A 24,008-nucleotide genomic window follows, 5' to 3' on the forward strand; every position below is an offset into this window, starting at 1 on the left:
TGGAGTTTTGTTAATTTGACAATATAACTTTGTAAGCGGAGTGTGAGATGGTTTAGTTGTGCATTTTATCTTTGCCTTTTCTCATTTCCGTAGAGAGGGTGATGAAGGAATCGCAGTGTCACTTAGCGCATTGATTTTCCTCAAACAGAGCATCCTCCTCCTCCAGCCATGTTTGCAACTCTTATAACTCTTATCTCTGCAATGCAGCATCGGACTGAGAGGAGACAGTCCTGCCTTAGAACGCCCTCATTTCCATAAACATTGTCAGGAGATGCAGCGGGAATTCTCTCTGGTGACCAATGATAGGACCGGAGGGAATGGCAGACAGATGCCAGGAGAGGGTTAGGTTGGACATTAGGGAAAGGTTCTTCCCCCAGAGGGTGGTGGAGCACTGGAACAGCTCCCAGGGAAGCAGTCACAGCACCAAGCCTGACAATATTCCAGAAGCATTTGGCCAACACCCTCAGACACCCGGTGTGAATGTTGGGGTGTCCTGTGCAGGGGCAGGAGTTGGATTTGATGATCCCTGTGGGTCTCATCCAACTCAGGACATTCTATGATTCTATGAATAGCGAACTCTGTGCCGAGTGTGTTCAGGATCTGGACTGGAACAGCAGAAGGAACCAAGTTTCAGTTAAAGCTCTTGCTCTGCTGCTCCTGCAGCGACCTTATGACATACCTCAAACAGGAGCATTTTGCCATTTTACCAGCTTTTTTCATGTACTTTTTGTGCCTTCTTTTGAGGAAATTAAGGATGTGGAACTCATAGAAGGAAGAAGCTTTGCTATGGGTGCAATCGTCCCTCAGCTTCTTTCCATGCTGTTTATGGAGCCAGGGAATAACCTACCCCTTTCCCCGCCGTCTTTCTCAACGCGTCTCCATTTCTGAGCTGCTCAGGAGATTTATTTTAATTCTTCTCTTCCCGGGATGCAGTGGAAACCAGCAGCTTAAGGAACTTGTCCTCCCTGCTGCTGCTGCAGGCAGAATCGTGGGTCCTCGGGAGCGTTGTATGAAGCTGAGTCTGTGGCCTTCAAAGAGGAGATAATTGCTTGGCTTTAATGGTGCCTTTTGAAACGGAGCCGTTTGTAGGGAGACACGGCGAACAGAGCTTGATTAAACGGATGCCAATGAACTCTGCTCTCTGGGGACTGAAGGTGCTGAAATATCTTGTACTGCTCAAGGGCTTTAGAAAATCTACATCTCAAAAATGTTGTTGCAGGAAATGCTTTGTGATGGTGAGAGAGGTTCAGCTAGGGCAGTGCTGTCTTCTGGAATACTTCCTGGCTGACCAGGTGCCACCATCTGAATAGCCGGCAGCAATCCTGTTCAGCAGGATTTTGATCCCTCCTGGATTTCTCTGAGGGGGGATCATCCCCCCCATCCACTACCATTGAGGCAGTGGCTCTTTTGGGGTGATGCCGGTTGCAGGTCAGCACGGGTGTCACACAATCACAGAATCATTAAGATTGGAAAAGCCCTCCAAGCTCATCCAGTCCAACCATCAGCCCAACCTCACTATCCCTGCTAAACTGTGTCCCCAAGCGCCACGGCCACATGGGTTTTGAACCCCTCCAGAGATGGAGACTCCCCCACTGCCCTGGGCAGCCTCTGCCAGGGCTTCACTACTCTGTCAGTGAAGAAATTGTTCCTAATATCCAATCTAAACCTCCCCTGGTGCAACCTGAGGCCATTTCCTCTCATCCTAAAGTCTTAGTGTCATGGTGGCCATGCCTTTTGGATGTGGTTTATCTGCCGTGTGCCTCAACTCAGATGATGCTGGGCTTTTTCTGAGTGTTCCTGCAGGTATTGACATCTACTAAACAAGGCTGCATGCAGGAGAAACACTTTCCCCCCCGCCGGTGCTTTAAGCATGAATTTCCTTCTCTGCCTTTAAATCAGGAGCAAAGACAAAAGCCGAACTTGGAAGCTTCTTGGCTTTACTGCAGCGTGACGGAGGATGCTGGAGAGCTGCCACTGCGAGGGATTCTGTCCTTTTAAATCCTTCACCTCCAAACCGCTGCGTCTGAGCTGCTCCGGGTGGGCAGCATCTCCTCTTGATGAGATGCTAATGTGCAGCTCGTGCTTGCCATAATAAACCTTAGCTCATATCCATTTGTCACTTGGGTTTTGCTTTGGTGAGGAGGCGTCCACTGTGCATTCCCAGTGGGAATTTAACCTCTACCTGCTGATTAGGGCTTATGTTTTTTGGAGTCTAGTGGCCTTGCAGAGGGATATGAAATGCTCTGTGCCTTTTGGTCTGTTCCAACAGCAACTGCTGAGCGTCCTGCTTTGTGACGAGCCCTCCCCGAGCAGCTCTGTGGCTGTGGCAGCACGAGTGATGGATCGATAGCGTTAGTGAAGAGGTCTGACATGGAGGGGAGAGGAGGAGCCAGCATTTCAGCAAAAGCTGCCGTTGTGCAGGGAGTTTCCAGCAAAATGGACACTGATCTACAAGCAGGCGGACCCAGGAGCTCCTTAAGCAGGCTGGGCTTGGTTTGAGATCCCTCATACACACATCGGCTGCTGGGCATAGTCCCTGTTTCTCCCACTTTTCCTATGAGTTAAGAGAGCAGGCAGGGCCGTGCCAGCCCCTTGCTGCCAGGACGCAGGGTGTCCTGGCCTGCCCGCACCTTGACGTCTTCGTTTCATAGCAGCATTTTGCTTTTGCTTCTCAGAACTTGGGCTGTTCTAACGCTACAGACCCTATCCCAAATGCGCAGGAAGCTGCAGGGAACTTCCCGAATGCCTTCAAATCCTTAAAAATAGGTGGGCTTTAAGGTTATGGGGGCTCCTGACTAGTTTGGAATCACTGTCGCCTGTGAAGGTAAAATACCTTTCTTGGCAGTTATTGTAGAGATAAATATTCTTGGAGTCTGTTTATCTCATACAGGCGATTGTTGCATACAACTGCTTTGAAATGGCCTCAGGTTGCGCCAGGGGAGGTTTAGATTGGATAGTAGGAATGATTTCTTTACTGACAGAGTGGTGAAGCCCTGGCAGAGGCTGCCCAGGGCAGTGGTGGATTCTCCATCCTTGGAGTGGTTCAAAACCCACGTGGCCATGGCCCTTGGGGACACGGTTTAGTAGGCATGGTGGGGTTGGGCTGAAAGTTGGACTGGATGAGCTTAGAGGGCTTTTCCAACATTAATGATTCTGTGATTCCATGACTTGGGTCTAGGGAAAGCAAGGACCCTTGGAGTCACACTGGAACAAGCCTTGGTCCTGAGATGGTTGTCCTGAGTCCCTGCCATGTCCCGTGCTTCCCATACAAATTTGGGCAGGTAGCTGCTTTCCCTACCATAAAGCTTTCCTCCATAAAACAGGAGAAAAAAGCTTTTGTGTCTTGCCATGGTGTGATGGATGAGCACACTACACTTCCGAGGGCCTTGGATGAGATAATTAGATGCATCCTAGCATCTAGGAATTTGGAGCTAGGATCTGTTTTTTGGCTAACAGGTTCGACTCATTTCCTGGTAGAGCTTGTAAGAAAATCTTCTAAATGTATTTCCTGCGGGTGGGGTGGTGTAAGTGGGAGAAAAAGAGAAGGCTGTCACCGATCTAAGTGCTTCTCAGCAGTTAGAGACTCAGGGAATGCCATCTCTTAAAGGATACCAGATTCCAAACCTTCGCCTTAAAGGTCTTTTTTGGCCTGAGAGTGGATGTTTGTATTCTTTGTCTCTCTCTGCACATGTGTTCTGCAGTCACACATGTCTTTAGCTCCAACAATCTGCTCCTGACCATCCCTTCCTTCCAGCTCTGGGTCAGTAGGGGAGCACAGGTCTCACCGCAGACACGGCCCCACAGCCCTCCAGCCTCTCCTCTTGCTGTGGGCTTTGGACAAGGAACCCATGTGGTGCTCAGTGGGTTGTTGTGCTTTGTAAGACAATGCTTCTCTCCCCAAAAATAAAGGAAGGGAGTGGTTTCTGCTCAATGAACCTCCTTGGTGCAGGCTGGTGGCGTGGCTGCACTGGATGGGGATGTGTTTGAGGCACGGTGAGTTGCCCTGAGATGTGAGAAACCTTGCTTGATGTTTCACTTGACAAGAGAGGGAGAAGTTTATTAGCGATCTGCATTGGGTTAATTGATCTTAGTTCCAGGAAAGTCGGACGCTGGCTGTATTTCTTGCGTCTGATGGCACTAATGACTCCATCCTCCTTGCCTCTCCATTTTGCCTAATGCACTGCCTGAGTTACAGCCCGCTCAGTGGATTTAAGGACTGACAATGGTCTCGCAGGCTCTCTTTGTGCGTGGGCAGTGCTTTCATCAACCCTTGATTGGACTTGCAGTTCTTTCTTGGGGTGAAGCTTGGCCATGGATCTTCAGGTCACACCACGTCACATTAAACTGTGATGGGACACTGTCCGGCACAGCCCAACTACTCACTTCTTCCTCCAAACAGACCCAAACTTTGCACTAATGGTCTTTATTGAAACAATAACTTGGAAAAGGACTTTTCTGAACCCTGGTAGCCCTCTCCCTTCCCTCTTTACTTTGAAGCATGCTGTGTTACTTAAAAAATGTCTTCGCAAGAGGAACTGAAATGCTTGGTTTGCCTTTTTTTGCAGCTTTTAAATACTCTAATTCTTTCTAACTACATTCTATTGACTGTTTCATAGCGTCATAGAATGATTTGGGTTGGAAGGGGCCTCAAAGCCCATCCAATTCCACCCCCTGCCATGGGCAGGGACACCTCCCACTGGATCGGGGGCTCCAAGTCCTTTTAAAGGTAGGAAACCTAAAGTTTGGGGTGTAAGGAAAAGGATGGAGCTGAGTGTTAGGAGTCTGCTTTAATCAGAAGTTGTGAATGGGCTCTTGTTGTGGGGCAGAGTGGCTGGAATTCCTTGGTTCCCATGTCATGTAAATATTCAGTGTCTTTTGGACTTCCTTATTTTCAGTCTAGGATGTTTTTTTGGCATTTATTCTCTTTCTTATTAAAGAAACCCCCTCTGTTCTTCTGTCTCCAAATACCCCCCTCTTAATTTTGTCATGATTTCAAGTGGTTTTAAAACCAGAAAACCTGTACTTGGCCTCACTGCAGGTTTCCTCTCTGAAAGGAGAAATACATTTATGAGTGTACAAAAGGCTGAGTAAAGTAAATAATTATTTAAAACGAAATTCAGGACCTCGGAGGATGAAATTGCTGTGGTTTTATTCCCCCTGCCAATACCCGGCTGCTTCCAGGGATGCTGTAGTAGGCAGCAAGCAGCTTCCTCACCTCTCTCTCGATAAATTAATTCTGAGCCAGCCACAAATCACTCGGAACTGTCAAAGCAGACCGGGAACATAATTTTTTGAAAACCCAAGCTGTGTAGTCCATCATCGGGGAAATATTGAGGAGTCAGTGATTTCCACTCGAGAGTTACAAAACCGCTGCCTCCCTCCCGTCTCCTGCAGCTTCTGCTCGCTGGATGGAAAAGCTGGGAGGGGTAGGAGGATGGAGAGAAGGGAGGGACAGGAGGAGCAGGAGACAGGACTGCGAGTGGAACGACAAGCGTGGAGCCAGCTGCCTTCAGACAAAGCAAACCGCTGCAGCGCTCTGCAAGAACGCACCATCGTTCGGTGAGGGGACACGGCTGCTGGCAGACCAGTGAGGATCGACGGGAGGGCAGGATGGAGAGCGCGGGCGAGCGGGAGCTTCTTGCGTTGATTGCAGGTTTCGGTGCTGCCCTTCTGCACAGGCTGTTTTAGGGGAGGGAGATGGAAGCTTTTTGTGAGCCCTGCGTTTCTCGTGCTGCAGTGAAGAAGGACTGGCCGGCTCGCGAAGTCGTTGAGGTCTCCTGTGGACTGAAGCAGCAGGATCCTTACCCCAAGAATTCCCAGGCAGCACCGTGAGCTCCGTGTCGTGCAGCCATTGCAGCAGGCGGGGGGAAGGTTTGCCTGGAAGGTACCGAACAGCTTCAGCTGACCTGCAGGCTCAAAGAAAGCAAACTTGCTTTTCCTCATCATCTTTTTGTTTGCATAAACCCTTGAAACAGATATGATAAGAAGCCTGAAAGATTCTGCCTATCTTGCATAGCAAATTCCCTGATGAAAAGGAGACCTCTGAACTTTTTTTTATCATATTTAAGGTCTTGAGCTTCTCTAGAGGGGAGTAACAAGTCCCTGGAAGGGAGAGCTTGTCTGCACAGCTTCCGTAGGGCACTGGGAGGAATCTCATTTATCAGAGGCTGAGAGGAGGTGCCAGGGCATGCCTGGGAATCGAACTGCTGCAGGAAGAGGAGAGAGTGTGCTTGCGTTTGGTTTCTTTTTGTTTTGACGTGGTTCAGAAGCAAGGAACTGAAATGCCTCCTCCTTCAGAACTGCTCCTTGCTTGAGGGATGCAGCAGCCGTGCTTTAGCTGAAGAAAATGAAGGAAGGGCAAATACCAACAGGCACCGAACACCCAACAGGACTGGATGTCTTGGGTGAAAACCATACCAATTCCTCTGTCTCTCCACGTAGTTAGAGTTTGCAGCGTAGCCAGCCCGTTCCAAGAAGCGTGCTGAAATGCCATGCGTCGGGATAGGTGGTAAAATGCCAGTGCTAGGATTCTTGGACTCATGCTTGGAGTCACTCACAGCTCCGCTCCTCTTAACACCGTAACGGAGAGCAAAAACCCTTACCATGGTTTGCCTCTTTCAGGACTGCCTGGGGAAAAAAAGTATAAGCCCTTCTTTTCTTCTGCTGCAGTTTGTGTGCTTTCTTTGTCTTGCATGTGGACAGCTTTGTCTTCCTGTGGAGAGCTGCTCTAGCCTGGCTTCTGCTGCTTTTCTGACAGTCCCTCGTGTCTGTTCTGTGTCTCGGCTGCATGAAGATGTTTTTTTCTCTCTAGCTGCTTTGTACCTCCGGTGTGCCCAGCCCTCTCCGCTGCTCCGCCGAGCAGGGTAGCGCAGCCCAACTTGCATGGACGAGAGGACCTGCCCAGCTCTGTGCATTTGGGAGCAGCTCCTGCTCCGTTCCCTCGCACCTACGACTGGCTGGGAATGCCTTAGGTGAAAGTTTGCTGCCCTCCTCCCGCCCCCTTCAGATGAGCCAAGGAGTGGATCCGCATCCCTGTGGGGTTGGGCTTCACAGGTTTGCCTGGCAAGAAGCTCGCCCGAGCCCTGAACGCAGTGCATGCCGTGTCCTGCTCCCAGGAAGGCTTCTAAACAGTTTGCCTGGGCAAGGTTTTCCTTTTTCTGAGTATTAACTGGGATACAAATTAAACGCGGAGCTCGCGTAGGCACTGGAAGCTCATTGTCCATGGTCTGTGCACACAAGAGGAATTGTCTGCCAGCTGATTTGTTGTACTCTAAGCCTAATTTTTTGAGTTTCTTTATGGTAATGACTATGATGTGGCAATGCCATCTGTCTTCCTCAGAGTGCCGCTGCTACCGCCTTAACGGTTTCTCCCTTTTCAAGCGTCTGCCGATTCCTCTCTCGTCAGGTTCGCGGATGCTGGAGCAGAGCGTCGGGGAGTGGCTGGAGTCCATCGGCCTGCAGCAATATGAGAGTAAGCTGCTTTTGAACGGCTTTGATGATGTCCGCTTCCTGGTAAGTCGCTGGGTGGGACCTACGGGCTCTAAGGAATGTCTTGGCCAAACCTCGGCTTGGTATCCATACCCCATCCGCGGAGGAGCTGAGTTGCGCAGCCCAGGGGGGATGTAGAAGGTTGGACAAGAGGAGGAAATGAGGGTTGTGTTGGGTCATTCATCTTCGCATTTAATTCAGGTGTTATAGTTTCTTCACTGTATTTTGATATGAAGATTTATTTACACTGCCCCCTAAATCTTCACAACCCAATTTACTCCAGAAATGGGAGCTGGAGTTCCCTTGTGTGGTGAAGAAATCCCCGAGCAGTCTGTGTTGTGGACTTTGAAGGAGATGGTGGACCTCTTGTTGGAAGTCTCCATACTCTAAGCCTGCAGGCAAGATGCCAGTGAGCTGGACTTAACTGTGTTGACACTGTTGGCTCTGAAACCTAATGATGACGGTGTTGAGAGGTTTCTTTTAATAACCAGTGTCTAGAAACTTAAAGGAGCGTGGTATAAAATTCTGAGCATTCGTATGGAATGATGAACCGCAAAGACAGAAACTCTTGGTGCTGCGAGAGGGTTCTTTCTGCATGGCTGGAGGAAATGCTTTCTGAAAGTGGACTCCAAATTTTGCAAATAAAGGATTTCTAAAAATGGCTGTAAACATTTGGAGAAGTCATTTGGGCTGATGTAATTCCTAATGTAATGCAATATCCTGCCTTGGGAAGGGAGTAGAGGCATATCTTTGGTACCATAGATGGTGCGGAGAGGGAATATCCAGGAGGATGTGTGTTTGACAGACGTATTGTCAGCTGGACAAAGGGCATTCGGAAAGCACAGCGGCCCTTCGACAGCGGTGAGGGTCTGGGGGGGTCTGACAGAAAGAAGGGAAGACTGGATAGGGCATGGCTGGAGGGGTAGGAAGCACATATCTGAGCAGCATTGGTAGGGGAATGTAAAGGCAGGATGTGATTATGCTTGTATATATGACCGGGCCAATAGGATTGATGTCCCTGGGAATGCTGAGGGATCTCCAGGCACCCCTGGAAGCTGAACACCGTGGCAGCATCCATCCGTACCTCCTGGCCACCATGGCAAGCAGCCCATGCCTTTGTCCCCGCTTAGCCTGGCAGGGCCAGCGCTCCCCTGAGGAGCTGAGATTTGCTGTGGTTTGTGCACCTTCAGGAGAGGAACTGCTGGGTCAAGCGATGCTCTTGCCACGCACCCTTCTCCCTCTGTTCCTACAGCGGTATGTGGCACCGTCCCTCTTCCCTGGGGAGGATTTGGGGCGAGACACCCCTGCAGCAGCTCTGGGCACTGTCGCTAGGCTCCAGACATGCAGGGCCAGGGACATCTCCCACCAGCCCTTCCCAGGATCTCCAGTTTCTCCTGTGTTCCACTCAGCTGGTCCCAACCTCTCGGTGGACCTTGGGACCACTGTGCTTCAGTCAGGGGTGTTGAACTTTCTGTGAGGTTTCATTGTCCTCTGCATGCTAGGACACTCTGATCCAACTTCTGCGATGCTCTGGAGATGGTACAAAGAATTTAAGTAATCGTAGAATCATGGAATTATGGAATGGTTTGGGTTGGAAGGGACCTCAAAGCCCATCCAGTTCCAACCTCCTGCAATGGGCAGGGACACCTCCCATGGTTCAAGGGCTCCAAGCCCCATCCAACCTGGCCTTGAACCCCTCCAGGGATGGGGCGGCCAGCATAGATCCCTGCTCAGGATGCTCTGCTGATGGATCTTCGCTCTTTGTGGTACCAGCAGGCAGCTCCCACTCCAGCAGTCAGCAGATAAGTGCCTCTACTCCAGCTGTCCCTGCTTGCAAAGATGATGAGAGACCTCTCCCTGCACAGAACTTTAATAATGAAGGAAATTAACTTTCTACTTGTCCCCAGAGAGGCAGGAGCTGGCGGCTCGGAAGCAGGGATTTTTATTGCCGGTGTTTATTTGCAGTAAATAGCAACACTTAGTGCAAACCGTCCGATGGAGGATTTTGTCATTTCCAGGGTGAAAGCAAAGGCTCCGTGGACGTGCCTTATAATGTGATTTTATGCTGTATGTTTTATGCTTTTTAATGTTGTTTGCAGATGTTTTTAGTCCCCATCTACTGCTGGGTAACCACTCCCGGTGTAGGAGATGGGCTTCTGCTGGTGTCAAGAGGTGGGATGCTCCTTCCTCTCAATATTAAAAGGTCAAATAATTTCACAAAGCTTTCCTGCATCCCTGGCTTGTTTCCATTTCGCTGCTTATCCTTTTTACTTGGGAGCTCATTCTGGCACCCATGCCAAGCCTGGCTTTAAATCCTTTCATCCAAGTCCTGGGAACTTGAAGCTGATGCAGTCAGCACAGTGTGGAAGTTGAATTATTGACACTCTTTTCCACTGTGGAGTTGCTTGCCTTCACCTTCTGGTGTGGGAGTAGAACCTTCAGATTCAGTACAAACGAGGAACAATTGATTAATGTGGATTTAGCAGTGATTTTGATGTTCTTGGATTAATTATTAACATTGTTGTAGACACTGAAGCCCGACAGTACAGCGAGTTCGGAATAGACCTGGGTTCAGGGCTCTTGGCACGGCAGGATCTATTCTTTTTCTTTTTTAAAGTAACAATTTCTTTATTAACTGCCACTTTCAATTGCTAATGAAGACTATTTCCAGCTAAGTGGCATTATTTTCCTGGCCTTGAATGGTTTCTGTGAATGGATTAGTCCCTGTTGTGGCCTCATGATGTTAAATATTTCAAGGTCTAAGGCAGGCTGGGTAATGGTTTGCAAATCACCAGATGGGCTGGGAGACTAATTAAGATTTAGTAGCAAAAATTAAGAAGTTGGAGTGTTTTGATACGGAAATGCTGTTGTTTTCGGTATAAAGCTTCATGTCACATCACTCCCTGCATACAGGGCTGTGGGGTTTTCGAGTTTGCTGAGGATGCTTCCTGGGCTGTTGGAGTCTCCAGAGAGACTCCTTGGAGAGCAAACAAGGAGCTTGGGTAGAGAAGAAAAGTGTTGTAAGAGGAAACTGTTCGATGTGAGTGACAGTGCGGCTGTAAAACAGGCAGCGTCCTTGAAGAAGAGCCCTTTCCTGTACTCGTGAGGAATGCTCAGCGTGCATTAGATAATAAATTAAGGTAGGATTAAGAAAATAGTCTCGGCTAAGACTGAGTGGAACGCCGTGTTTGCTGGTGCAGTGGATGCTGTTCTTCACTTACAAAGAGATGTTTAGTGTGTACTGTCCATGCAGGTAGTACGGAGTTGGGCAGAGGCAAAGACCAGAGGATGGAGAAGCCAATCTGGTGCTTTTTAGTGCTCTTGTAGCCCTTAGTTCAGCCAGTTCTGATTTCAGGAATCGCTGCCTTTTTATTTTCAGCTGGCTCTTGTGTTAATTTGCCCTCTGCATTACAAAAGCCTTTACCCCCCAGAAAGGGGAAAGGATTCCTGAGTGTGCCATGTGGCAACGGGACTTTGAAAGGTGCTCTGTAAATAGATTTGGCTTCTTAATTTGCTATTAATGTGGGAAGAAAGAAACGTGTTGTTTCCGAGAGTAGAAATTCCATTATATGCAGAAATCATAGAATCAGGGGATAGGTTGGGTTGGAAGGCACCTTAAAGATCATTTACTTCCAAACCCCTGCCATGGGCAGGGACACTTCCCACTGGCTCAGGCTGCCCAAAGCCCATCCAACCTGGCCGTGAACACCTCCAGGGATGGGGCAGCGGCTTCTCTCACTCCTCTTCTCCATTGCTGCTGAGTGACCTTCACTGCCAGCATTCCTGGCTCGAGGCGATCGGACCGTGACACTCAGCTTCTGCTTCTCAGATGGGTCTTTAATTCGAAGAGCAGCCTGTTCGGCCAGCTGGGGATTAAAAAAAAAGCTAAAACGGAGATGGTGCTTCAAATTTGCCTTCTCTGCTTCGCAGCCTACTGGAATTCTTTCATTAGGAGGGAAGGGTTTATTTGTGCGATGGGTAAACATAACTGAATTGAAGCTGTTGGCTGAGTATCGCCAGCATTGGCTGGGCTGTCCTTGACTTAGCAAAAATCCAGCTTTGCGAGTAGAATAAAATCCTCAGCAGATTTGCTTGCCAAACGTTAACAAACCAAGAACACGCCACCACCCAGGAGCAGCCAGTCCTGCTGCCTCCCACGTGGAGGAATGCGGCCCTGGTGCCTGTAAGGGGTTTCAGGAGACCCGTTGCCTCCTCCTCCGCCAGAGGAGGAAAAGGTCGCACAAAACCAGAGCAATGAGTGAGCCGTATCAGTCAGAAAAAATGCACTGTAAATCGACTTAATTGTCCTTGACCAGCAATGAGCTGGGGGAGCTGTAAGAGTACGGAAAACATTGCAAGAATACGGACCAAGAGGGGTTCATTCATCTGCCCCCGGAGCTCGGTCCCATCCTCTCTGCTGTGGTCGCCAGGGCATCAGCAGCAGATGCTCCCTTTGGGAGGTCTCTGGGACACTGGTTTTACACTGGATCCCAGTGCCCTGTGGCATTGACAGTGACTGAACAGGAGCCAGCAGCGGCCCAGGTGGCCAAGAAGGCCAATGGCATCTTGGCTTGGATCAGACACGGTGTGACCAGCAGGGCCAGGGAGGGGATTCTCCCTCTGTACTCGGCACTGGTGAGACCGCACCTCGAGTACTGTGTTCAGTTCTGGGCCCCTCACCACAAGAAGGATATTGAGGCTCTGGAGAGTGTCCAGAGAAGAGCAACGAAGCTGGTGAGGGGCTGGAGAACAAGAGTGACGAGGAGCGGCTGAGGGACCTGGGGTTGTTCAGCCTGGAGAAGAGGAGGCTGAGGGGAGACCTTATTGCTCTTTACAACTGCCTGAAAGGAGGTTGGAGAGGAGGGAGCTGGGCTCTTCTCCCCAGTGACAGGGGACAGGACAAGAGGGAATGGCCTCAGGCTGCGACAGGAGAGGGTCAGACTGGATATCAGAAAAAAACCTTTCACAGAAAGGGTCATTGGGCACTGGCAGAGGCTGCACAGGGAGGGGATGGAGTCCCCATCCCTGGAGAGACCTAGAAGATGGGTGGACGAGGTGCTCAGAGACATGGTTTAGTGGCAGATAGGAATGGTTGGACTCAATGATCCAAGAGGTCTTTTCCAACCTGGTGATTATATGATCCTAAACACAGGCAGGACCTAGAGGGAAAGACCGGGCCGGACTCTTCCTTTCCAGGGAAAGAAGAGAGGATGCCAGTGCAGGAAGAAGGAGTTGCAGTGATTCATGGGAGAATTCCCCCATGGAAGTGGTGAAGGAAATGCCTTTACCTGCACCCTCCCTCCTCCTGCAGAGGAGGGCAATGTTACTGGGAAGGCTCTGGAGCCCAGGGATCCTGGGAGTGGCGGAGGGCCCTGGGGCTGCTTAGGCTGGCGAAGAGGAGGCTGAGGGGAGACCTCATCACTCTCTGCATCTCCCAGAAAGGAGGTTGAAGTGAGGTGGGTGCTGGGCTCTTCTTCCATGTGAGAAGTGATAGGACGAGAAGAAATGGCCTCAAGTTGCACCAGGGGAGGTTTAGATCGGATACTGGGAAAAATTTCCTTACTGACCCTGGCAGAGGCTGCTCAGGGCAGTGGGGGAGTCTCCATCCCTGGAGAGGTTCAAAAACCACATGGCTGTGGCCCTTGGGGACACGGTTTAGCAGGCACGGTGGGGTTGGGCTGGCGGTTGGACTGGATGAGCTTAGAGGGCTTTTCTAACCTTAATGATTCTATGATTCTATTTTGTGATCCCACAGATCCCATAAATGTGTTGGAGATGCTTGCAAAAGCTTTTCCCTTCCCTTGGAGGGCTGAATGTCTTGTGCTACAGAATCACGGAATCTTTAGATTGGAAAAGATCTTTAAGATCATTGAGCCCAGCTGTAAACCTCACACTGCCATGTCCCTAAGCACCACATCCACACGACTTTTAAATCCCTCCAGGGATGGCAGACTCAGCCTCTTCCCTAGGCAGCCCGTTCCACTGCTTGACAACCCTTTTATGGGAAGTAATATTCCCTAAAATCCAATCTAAACCTCCCCCAGACATCGTTTCAGAGTGACATCTGAGAAGGGCGAACCTCACGTGTTCTCACATTTGTATGATTATTCTGTAGTTGAACTTTTTCTTCAGTCCAAAGATATTTTGATTCACAAATGAGCAGGTAAAACAGCATATAAACCATTTTTTTATGGCTTTTTTTTTTATTGTTCAAGCCTGGATTCCTATGGAGTGAGTGGAAAGCAGCTAATACTGATTCAATGAGACAGCGTCAGAAAGGGAAATCTGTTCTCCCTGTGTAGTGCCCTGAGCTCCTCTGGGCGCTTTGTAATTTGTATTTTGTAACTGGGGAGAAGTGGTAGAAACATGAAGGCTTTGGAAGAACGAGGTGTCCGCAAACAATTTAGACTACTGACGTTAATTTGATTAAATGTAATTCAGTGCCATGTTCTATTAGCCTGCGGTGGTCTTCGTTACGAAAGAGCCTTCCTCTTCTCTGTGTGTGTGTACGCAGGCAAATGGTTGATAAAAAGAGGAGCTGAGGCATTGGCTTGGTGTGTGAGCATCTGTTGGGCTGCCATGAGGACTCCGAGGCAGGAGAGTTGGAATTAGATGATCGTTAAGGTCCCTTCCAAGCCAAACTGTTCTCTGATTCTATGTGCATGGAGCTGGGTGTACTACACCCTGCACATCCCCACGGTTTGGATGCTCGCTGACATCTACGCCATCTTTCTCTTCACCTGGTACCTGTCCTTCTCGGGCAGGGGGCATCTCCTGGTGTCCTCAGTGAACTCTAGCTCTGCTTTGCATGGTTGCTTCCTAACTGCCCAGCTTGGCTCGCAGATGCTGGTCCCCTGGGCAGCAGCCAGGCTTTTAGCATGCGCAGAGTATGTGCGCGCCCCGGAGCTTTTTTCTATTTTCATATAAAACATGTCATTTTATAACAGTCATCTGGGGAAAACCTAACTGACATATTCCAGTAGCAGTTTGCACCCGGTAATGATCTACAAAGAGCGGTGACCTATCAGAGATCCCACAGACAACGTTTTACTGCTTCTACACTTGGGGAAATGAAGAGAAAACTCGGTGTGATCGCAGCAGTCGGGGCCTATTTTAGTATAGACCCAGGTAACCGCCACGTGGGTTGTGCCTGGGCAGGGGGGCTGGATTTCAAGCTGGAGCAAGCTCTGTACATCCAAGCAGAAGCTCTTAGAATCAAGGAATGGTTTGAGTTGGAAGAGACCTTAAAGCCCATCCAGTTCCACCCCGTGCCATGGGCAGGGACACCTCCCACTGGATCAGGGGCTCCAAGCCCCATCCAACCTGGCCTTGAACACCTCCAGGGATGGGGCAGCCACCACTGCTCTGGGCACCCTGGGCCAGGACCTCCTCACTCTCACAGGAAAACATTTCTTCGTCAGATCTCATCTCAATCTTCCCTCTTTCAGCTGAAAACCGTTCCCCTTCTCCTGTCCCTGCACTCTCTGACCAAGAGCCCCTCCTCAGCTTTCCTGGAGCCCCTTTCAGCACTGGAAGCTGCTCTAAGGTCTCCTCAGAGCCTTCTCCAGGCTGAACAACCCCAACTCTCAGCCTATCTTCATACAGGAGGTTCTCCAGCCCTCGCATCATCTCCATGGCCTCCTCTGGGCTCCCTCCAACAGCTCCATGTCCTTCCTGTGCTGAGGACTCTTGAGTGGATGGGTCTGGATTTGCTCTTCCCAAAGCCTGTGCTGCGAAGCTTTGCCCTGTAGCAGCGTTTGGTGACTGAGCTTGTAAATCGGTGCGTGTTGAGCTGCTGCGGGTGGAAACAAACACTGCTGATACCTCAGCGTGTTGGCAATCTACCCATTAGCCATGCTAATCGGATTTGGGAATCTTTTTGGTGGGGTTCACGCCAGCTGCAGATCCGTTACTGTAGTGGCTTTCCTTTCTGGCATAAGCAGGAAGCATCTCAGCCACGTTCCATGGTGGTGTCCCCTGTTCATCAGTGCTTCCAGACTACTCCTTCCTTGGTCCCTGGACTGATTTTGATGCCCTGGATGAACATCCTGTGAGAGTGGAATTGGACCCTTGTGTGAGGGTTTCTGCCAAGCGTCTGAGTAGGAATCATGCAATGAAATGAGGGTTTCTGACAGCTTTCCAGCATGTTTCACGTCCTACTTGGGTGGTTCACGAGGGCTGTGCTTTGTCTGTGATGTATGGGTTTGGGGTTTTCCTTGGAATGGAATGGTGAGAGCGGAGACGCGCAGTAATCCGGGGTCTGAAAGAGCATTTTGGCTGCTCACCCGCGGCTCCAAGCAGGGAAACGCAGCAGAGCTGCACTGAAGCTCCTCAAATGATGGAAATGGACTTTATGGAGAGCAGTGGGTTTGGAGTGGATTTTGAGGAGCAAAGTGGGTGGACCAGAACTGGCGGTTTAGAGAGTACTTACATTTGATTCATTAGTAGCTCCAGGCCCAATAAACATTAAAAAAGCCATTAAAGTAGCAGTTAATTTATTTTTCTCTCAATAAAATTGCCTGAACTTGACAACCATGACCGATTCCCTCCGTCGCCATTGTCACGCTGCCAGTCTGCATGGGCAAGAGAATTAAAGAGAAATGAAGCGGCTGTATGCTAATCTCAGATTTCTTGTAGGTTTTTATATGCGACCACCTTCCTCAACCAGTGAAAGAGCCCGGGCTCCGTTGTCCTGCCCTTAGCTGAACAAAGTTTTCTTTACCTTTGGTTTTTACTGAACTATCTCGAACTGCAAATTCCATTAACAGAAAGCAAGAAACCCTGTAGATCACAAACCCAACTATGGATCTGCATCCGAATACGGATCCAAATAAGGATCCAAATCCATACTTGTGTTGGTCCTTTGCCTCTGAAATCAGGGTGTGCAGGTCTGGGTTTGGGGTCAGGAGCCTGCTAGGAGATAACGAAGCTGGTGGTGTAGGTTTGTCGGAAGGACGGTGCAGCCAGGGGTGGCTGATGGAGCTGGAGGTGTGCAGCCTGCAATCAAAGTTCTGGTTTGGGAGGTTTTAGCTTGTTTTGTTTGTAAAAGGGAGCAATGCTCTATGCTGTTATTGAGGTTCTTGGATGAAAAGCCCTCAAAGCAGGCAGAGCATAGACTCATGGAATGGTTTAGGTTGGAAGAGACCTCAAAACCCGTTGAGTCCCACCCCCTGCCATGGGCAGGGACACCTCCCACTGGATCAGGGGCTCTGAGCCCCATCCATCCTGGCCTTGAACACCTCCAGGGATGGGGCAGCCACCACTGCTGTGGGCAACCTGGGCCTCCCTACCCTCACATTTCTTCCTAATAGTTTTAAAGTACCTTCCAACCTGAACCGTTCTATGTTTCCATCATTATCCCTGTTTAGGCTGGGTCCATGGTGAGCCCGATCCATCGCTGTTTCACACATCCAGCCTTTTGGTTGCCAAAAGTAAAGCAACAGCCGTGGCAGCAAAATCCTTGACAAGATGCAAATGGTCTTGAATGTACTGAGAGGAAAAAGAAAAAGAGCTTTGTATGCATTAATCTAAGAAAAAACTGGATGTGTTGGCTCACCCAGCTGAAGCCTCTCTGCTGTAGATGTTTGCAGAAGCTTTTGTAGTCTGGAAAAGCTGTGTTTGGGTTTTGCATCTGTTGCTTTTAATAGCAAACACATTCTGATCCCTGTCTTCCCTGCAGCCTGTCTTTAACGCAGGGTTTAGGAGCAGGGATTAGAGAGGCCGGCGGGATTCATTAAACTGCATCGCTGGCTGGATGAGACTCTGTGTCCTGTATGAAACTTTCTTTGCCTCGGGCCCTTCTTTAGCTGGAAAGAGAGGATGGAGTGAAGCCAGGCGCTGTGTGTCTGAAAATTGGGTAGTTAAGTGCCTGCGGAGCGTCCTGCTGGAGCAGGGATGCTGGCAGGTTTCGCAGCCTTGGTTTTGGCACGCTTGCCTTCGGGGTCACCTCACCGGCAGGAGGGGACTCTGCCTCCCTCCAACAGAACCTCTGACTGCGCTTTATTTTTCCCTTAATGAGAAACCTGGAGCCTTGCAGGCTGTTTAATTACAGGGCAAGATGTGAAGCGTGACTAAAGCAGCCCCGTTCTCTACAAGCTTGTGTTCCCGCAGGTGGGTTGGCTGCAGCAGCCGAGGATGCGCGACTCCAACAGATCGGCACAGAGGGCAGAGATGGGGTGTCAGAGGGGCCCCTCACGGTCCTGTGCGTTTATGCCTTTGTTCAGCGCGAGCTCTGTCAGCTCTGAGGAAGCTGAAGGACAGGGTGGGGAGCAAAAGCCTCTCCAGACTGCCTGGCAGCCAATCTCTGGCCCTTTGGACCCGGGGAATGGGATTCACCTTGCCCAATTTCCAGTGTCTGCAGCCAGGCTGATGGTTCCGGCTTTTTGATTGCCAGTGGCGTGAGGAAAGATTTACCTGGAGTGATGCATTCCCAGTGCATCCCAGTTTAGATGCTCCCTCCCTCGAACTGACACATGTGGGTGCAGCTGAAGCTCAAGAGAGAAATTTTCCTCCTGTGTCCATTGCAAAAATATTTCAGCCTCTGCTTTCTGGTAGATTTTTTTTTTTAGGGATTATCCCAGCTCTTCTGGGAATAAAAAAATCACCAAAGATTTTCGACCCAGACTGATTAACGTGTGCGCATGGTGCTGGATTAACGCAAGGATGTGTGTTCTAGGAACAAAGCACCTGCAGTGCAGGGAATGCTGCGAGCTGATTCCCGAGGGAAGGGAGGAGGAGATGATGAGCTGCTGGGATGAACGAGGTTTTTGTATGTCCCTGGCTCCCCTGGTGTGGCTGAAAGTCGGAGCTTTGGCTTGGGCGCAGCCCTGAGCTGCTCTCGCTCCACTCAGCCTTGCAGCGAGGAGAAATGCGTAAGGTAAAAAGCGCTTGTCACACCGAATAAAGTCTGAAATATGTCTTTGGAAAGTCTTTTTGATTCTAATTGGTGTTCTGGAGGCTGCTGCTGGATTGTAGAGGACCGGGCTGACAGCAGAGCCAAGTCCCTGGGAGCTTCCTTCTTGTCCTTCTCGGGCATTTGCCGAACGCCTCCTCAGAGGAGCTGGAGAGGGACCAGTGACACGGGCCAGGGGTCGGGCTCCAGGCTCTGCAGCCATCAGCGGAATGCTTGGGAGATGGCTACAGGGAGCAGCCCTGAGGAGAAGGGCTTGAGGTGGATAAGAAGCTCCATATGAGCTGGCATATGTGCTCCCAGCCCAGAAACCAACCGTGTCCTGGGCTGCATCCAAAGCAGTGGGACCAGCAGGGAGGGAGGGGGTTCTGCCCCTCTGTTCCACTCTGGTGAGACCCCACCTGGAGCCCTGTGTCCAGCTCCGGAGTCCTCAGCACGGGGAGGATGTGGAGCTGTTGGAGCAGGACCACAGGATACCACAGAGATGATCCGAGGGCTGGAGAACCTCCTGTATAAGGCTGAGAGAGTTGGGGCTGTTCAGTTTGGAGAAGAGAAGGCTCCGAGAAGACCTTGGAGCAGCTTCCAGTGCTGAAGGGGGTCCAGGAAAGCTGGGGAGGGGCTCTGGATCAGGGAGGGCAGGGACAGAATGAAGGGGAACAGTTTTCAGCTGAAGAAAGGGAGATTGAGATGAGATCTGACAAAGAAATGTTTTGCTGTGAGGGTGGGGAGGCCCTGGCCCAGGTTGCCCAGAGCAGTGGTGGCTGCCCCATCCCTGGAGGGGTTCCAGGCCAGGTTGGATGGAGCTTGGAGCCCCTGATCCAGTGGGAGGTGTCCCTCCCCATGGCAGGGGTGGAACTGGATGGGCTTTGAGGTCCTTCCAACGCAAACCTTTCTGTGATTCTGTGATCTGACCTGGTTACTAACCCCTGTCAGCACCAAACGGCACCTTTGTTTAAAAAAGCCCCAAGCAAACCACCACCACCACCTTCCCCCCCCCCCCAAAAAAAACCAAAAACAAATCAAAACCTGCATTGGGGTATTGTTTAAAACCCGATTTCCCCCAGAAATCCCTCACAAACCCTCACAGCAGTTATTCTGAAATTCTGCAGCAGGCAATCTCCCTTTGCGCAGCCTTTGGTAACGAAGAGGCTTTGTTTCATCTCAGTAGTGAATGTTTGGTTCCCTTTTCCTCCACGACCCGCTGGGTGTGGATGTGTCTCTGGTCATCCCCTCGCTACAGCCAAGAAACAGCTTTTTCCTGCTGTAGGATCCGAGCTTCCAGCATCCCTGTGCCCGACGTGAGCCAGTGCTGTGGAAATCGCGAAGGATGGCGTTGGTGCTGAGAAGCTTAGGGAGCTTTTTTGCGATGCCATCAGTTTTTGGTTGGCCAGGAGTGGTTTTGCAGCCACAGCAGCCCTAGCGGAGCGCAGGGCACTAACCTAACCTACACAATTCTGGTGCTGGAGGAGAGTGGCTTGAACGCTGGTGGCCGCAGTGGCCCAGACAGAACATCTCTGCCCCTCACCTTTTGTCTGAAAGTGTGTTAAATGCAAACAGGTTGAAAGTTTGGTTTAAACAGCTCTTCTCTTTGGTTGGCAAAGGTTAAAAGATCTCTGGTGTGTTTGCGTTTCATAGTCTTATTTTAGTGGCAGATGATATATTTTCCTAGGAGATGAAATCCGCCTGGGTTTAAGGACGTTTCTCTACGTGGAGGCTCACGCACAATAGATTGCAGTGATTTATTCGGAGCTGCTATGCTTTGTCTATCCTTGTTATGTACCCTGAGAATACGGACTGGCACTGAGGGAATTTAATGTGACACGTAAGAATAAGGAGTGGTGGAGAGAGCCGAAGGCTTTACAGTATTTAACCAGCTTGTATCCTTGCTACATAGCAAGCAATTTGCTTTGAATTTGAAACGCCAGGAGTGGGAGAACACTTACTGCCTTGCGCCTGGCACTGGCTTTGTCAGCATAAAACAGGGCGAGCTGCTGGTTTGGGAGCGTGGCTGGGTTAGCCAGGCTTTGCTGTGTAAAAGTAGATTAGCACCGAGACAGCTCAACATAGGAAAATAAGCGTGAGTAAAAATGTAAATAGGATCAGCAAGCTTATTTGATTTTTATACGTGAGAATTCCACCGTTGTCACGGCTCGTTCAGGTGCAAATTGTCCTTGCTGTCCTGGTCCGTGCGTGAAGGGTTTGCTGTGAGCATCCTCCCCGATGCCCCCGCGCCTGCCCCCAGCTCGTCACGGGGGAATGAAGCAGCAAAGCACCAAGATGGGCAGGTTGGGGGCTGAGGTGTCGGGAGCTGCATGTCTCGGGTGCCTGAGGTGTGACGTTAGCGTGCTGCTGTGACTCCAATGAGTCAGTCCCTTCCTGGGCTTCCCCTTGCCTCCTCCAGGCAGGACAGCAATGCTTTGCTCTCCAGGCTTACAGAAATCCCACCACTGGCTCTAGCCTTCTTCTGACCCTTTAAAAAAGCCCTTTGAAAGCCATCTCCCTCCAGGAGATGAATTCCTCACACATATTTTCCCTCCCAAAGACCTTCTGGCAACCCCTGTAGCAAAGCTTAGCCTGCAAAAGCGCTTCTGCCAGGTAAGGTGCGTGGCAGGAGAGTTAAGCTGCCTTTAATCCTTTTCCTCTTCCCCTGAGCCAAGCGCACAATCTCCCACTGTTACAGGAAAGCACGTTAAACGTGGCTCTTCGGCTTAAGATTTGTGAGCAAGAAAGGGGAGGGATGTTTTCTCTTTTTTGGTGGGATGCTGCTGCTACCAAGCCAGAGTGATCACTGCTTTACTCATGCAGGATGTTTGCTCTCGATGCAGCGGAGTTTGCTGCTGCTCTTGGACCAAATGAGCACCCTCTGAACCTTCAGCCCTTCTGTGCAATCCAGGGGTGCAGAGAACAACTTGTACAACATAATTACATCCTCACGCAGAGCTCTGTGTAGCTTTACTACTCAGGTGAGACCTAGGGCTTTCACAGGACCTTGCTTGCAGGTGGTGGGGTGCAACCCACCAAAGGCAGGGGATGTAGCAATGTGCCCCTGTGCCCGTGCAGAGCTGTCACCCACCTACGGTGCCGTCTCGAGTGGTGGCAGCAGCTTTTTCCAGCTGACAGTAGGTAGGCGCGCTGCAGACCAGCGCTGCAGCTTGTGTCTCTCATAGGGTCATCATGGAATGGGTTGGGTTGGAAGGGACCTCAAAGTCCATCCAGTCCCACCTCCTGCCTTGGGCAGGGACACCTCCCACTGGATCAGGTTCCTCCAAGCCCCATCCAACCTGGCCTTGAACCCCTCCAGGGATGGGGCAGCCACCACCACCCCAACGAGGGCCTCTTCACCCTCACAGGAAAGCATTTCTTCCTAAGAACTCATCTCGATCTCCCCTTTTTCAGCTGACATTTTGGAAAGCAGGGAGCAAACCACCCTGATCAGGTTGGATGGGGCTTTGAGCGACCTGATCCACTGGGAGGTGTCCCTGCCTGTGGCAGATGGGATGGAACTGAATGGGCTTTAAGGTCTTTTCCAACCCAAACCATGCTGTGATTCTATCATAATCAGCTGAAAGGTCTTCAGTTCCGGTTCTTTCTGCTTGTTTAAACAACTTAGACAAATGCTTTTGTATTGTGGCTGTCTGCTCCAGATCCTTGCTCTCCATCCCTACGTGGCGTGCCAGGAATTGAGGGCCTTGGGCATCCCTGCCTGCCAAGGGCGGATGGAGGCAGAGGAGCCTCCGCCTCGATGCTGTGGGTGCTGACAGTCACGGTGTGTCTGCAGGGCCCTGTTTCCCTGCCACCCGCTGCTTTAATTTGCCACTGTCATTTGCTAAATAATTGTTTCTCTGCAGTCTGGCCTTTGAGGGCAGCTCTCCCAGCGCTGCTGCTTCAGGCGTCTCTTATCTGTAGCGTTAATTCTCTGTTTCTCTGCTCACTTATCTCTGTGGCTGAGGGGAAGAGCAGCTCTCAGAGACGGAGCCGTGCAGCGTCCGACCCAGCATTATCACACCAGGCCGTGGAGGTGGTGGGAACAGTGCTGACAGGAGAATGATAGAATAGTTTGGGTTGGAAGGGACCTTAAAGCGCATCCAGTTCCAACCCCCTGCCATGGGCAGGGACACCTCCCACTGGATCAGGGTGATCAAAGCCCATCCAACCTGGCCTGGAACCCCTCCAGGGATGGGGCAGCCACAACTGCTCTGGGCAACCTGTGCAAAATCCTCAAAATGAGAGCCTCCCCACCTTCACAGCAAAACATTTCTTCCTAAGATCTCACCTCAATCTCCCCTCTTGCAGCTCAAAACCGTTCCCCTTCATCCTTTCTCTGCCCTCCCTGATCCAGAGCCCCTCCCCAGCTTTCCCAGAGCCCCTTTCAGCACTGAAAGCTGCTCTGAGGTCTCCCTGGAACCTTCTTTTCTCCAGGCTGAGCAACCCCAACTTTGTTGCCCTTCAAAGCGGATACTTGGCCATCTTCCCCTCTCCTTCCCCTCCGGAAGCCGTGGCTGATCAGCTCGCTGTTCCTGCAGCCTGCGTGCCCGACAGCCAATTTTAATTAGGTTTCTCTTACAAAACCAAAATGTGGAACAGCAAAGCGCTGTCAGCTCAGACCTTCAGCTGTGCCTCTCCTGAGAGCAGAGGGAGGCAGGTCCATGGATGAGGGGGGTTTCGAGGCTTAAGCCAAAGCCCTCAGTTCAACCGTGGTGTGGCTCTACCAGTCGTGGGGAGATGGTTCCGGGCTTCCCGCTGAGCTCTCCCCAGGTACAAGGGGCAGGGAAACAGGTTGGGATGGAGGCTATGGAGAGGGGGATGAAGTCAGCATGCTCTGCTTACTCTGCAGGGAGAGGAGGGTAGAAAATGGGCTTTAACAGAGCTTTGTGTTGCGATCAGAGCCACTCTGCCCGAGCAGAGTGGGCTGCTTCCCTGCCCAGGAGAGGGAGGGGGAAATCTGACCTTCACCAGGTTGCGTGGTCTCATGGAAAGAAATTCAGATTGCATTGTGGACGTGGAGGGAGGCTGAGCAGAGCCGCGTGGCCCTTCTCGGGCACTGTGCGTGGAGCTGGGGTTCACCTGGGTGTTGTTCGACGGGGATTAAAGCACTCCGTGCATCAACCGGGAAGGCTGTTGTCAGCTGTGGCCTGAAATCAGCTGGAAGATGGAGAGGATGGCAGTGCCCTGCCCCACCAATGCTGTGTGCGCTGCAGCTGTGTGCCTGAGGTTGATACATAGGGCAGAGCTGCCTCCTTGGGAGCCTTTCTCCTCCTCCTTTTCCTCCTCCTTCTCCGTGCTGGGAGGTGAGGTCAGGAGTGAGCTGTAATAAGCACTATCTCTGCTGCCGCACCTGATGTGGCTTCTGTTGCCCTCTGCTTCCACATTGCTCCATCCTGTTCCCACAGGGCTGTAATGTCATGGAAGACCAGGACCTTCGGGACATTGGGATCGGTGACCCGCAGCACCGTCGGAAGCTCCTCCAGGCAGCTCGCTCCCTCCCGAAGGTCAGCACTGATGTCTCTCACATGAAGCAGGGATGGGGCATTGCCGGGCATGGCTGTGAAAGCAGAGGAAACAAAAGCCGGTCCCTGTGACTCCATCTGTGTCCTTGTGACCCACGAAGAAA

At 50.9% G+C, this 24,008-nt stretch overlaps 1 protein-coding gene across 11 annotated transcripts in view; it reads left to right on the forward strand.

Annotated features, from left to right (window-relative positions):
* ANKS1A (ankyrin repeat and sterile alpha motif domain containing 1A) overlaps positions 1 to 24,008 on the forward strand; it is a 137,174-nt gene that overhangs the window by 98,974 nt on the left and 14,192 nt on the right. For 10 of the 11 annotated variants that reach the window (XR_008453471.1, XM_054087498.1, XM_054087499.1 and 7 more), the window contains 2 exons: positions 7,406 to 7,512; positions 23,788 to 23,886. Coding sequence is in view for 10 of the 11 variants with exons in the window: in XM_054087498.1 (XP_053943473.1) it covers positions 7,406 to 7,512; positions 23,788 to 23,886 (206 nt within the window). In the remaining variant the exon portion in view is untranslated. Of the gene's footprint in view, positions 1 to 6,659; positions 7,513 to 23,787; positions 23,887 to 24,008 lie in introns of those variants that run through there. The other variant, XM_054087507.1, reaches the window with a different exon arrangement.

Source organism: Cuculus canorus, chromosome 24 (assembly GCF_017976375.1).
Source record: "Cuculus canorus isolate bCucCan1 chromosome 24, bCucCan1.pri, whole genome shotgun sequence".
NCBI classification, from domain to species: Eukaryota; Metazoa; Chordata; class Aves; order Cuculiformes; family Cuculidae; genus Cuculus; species Cuculus canorus.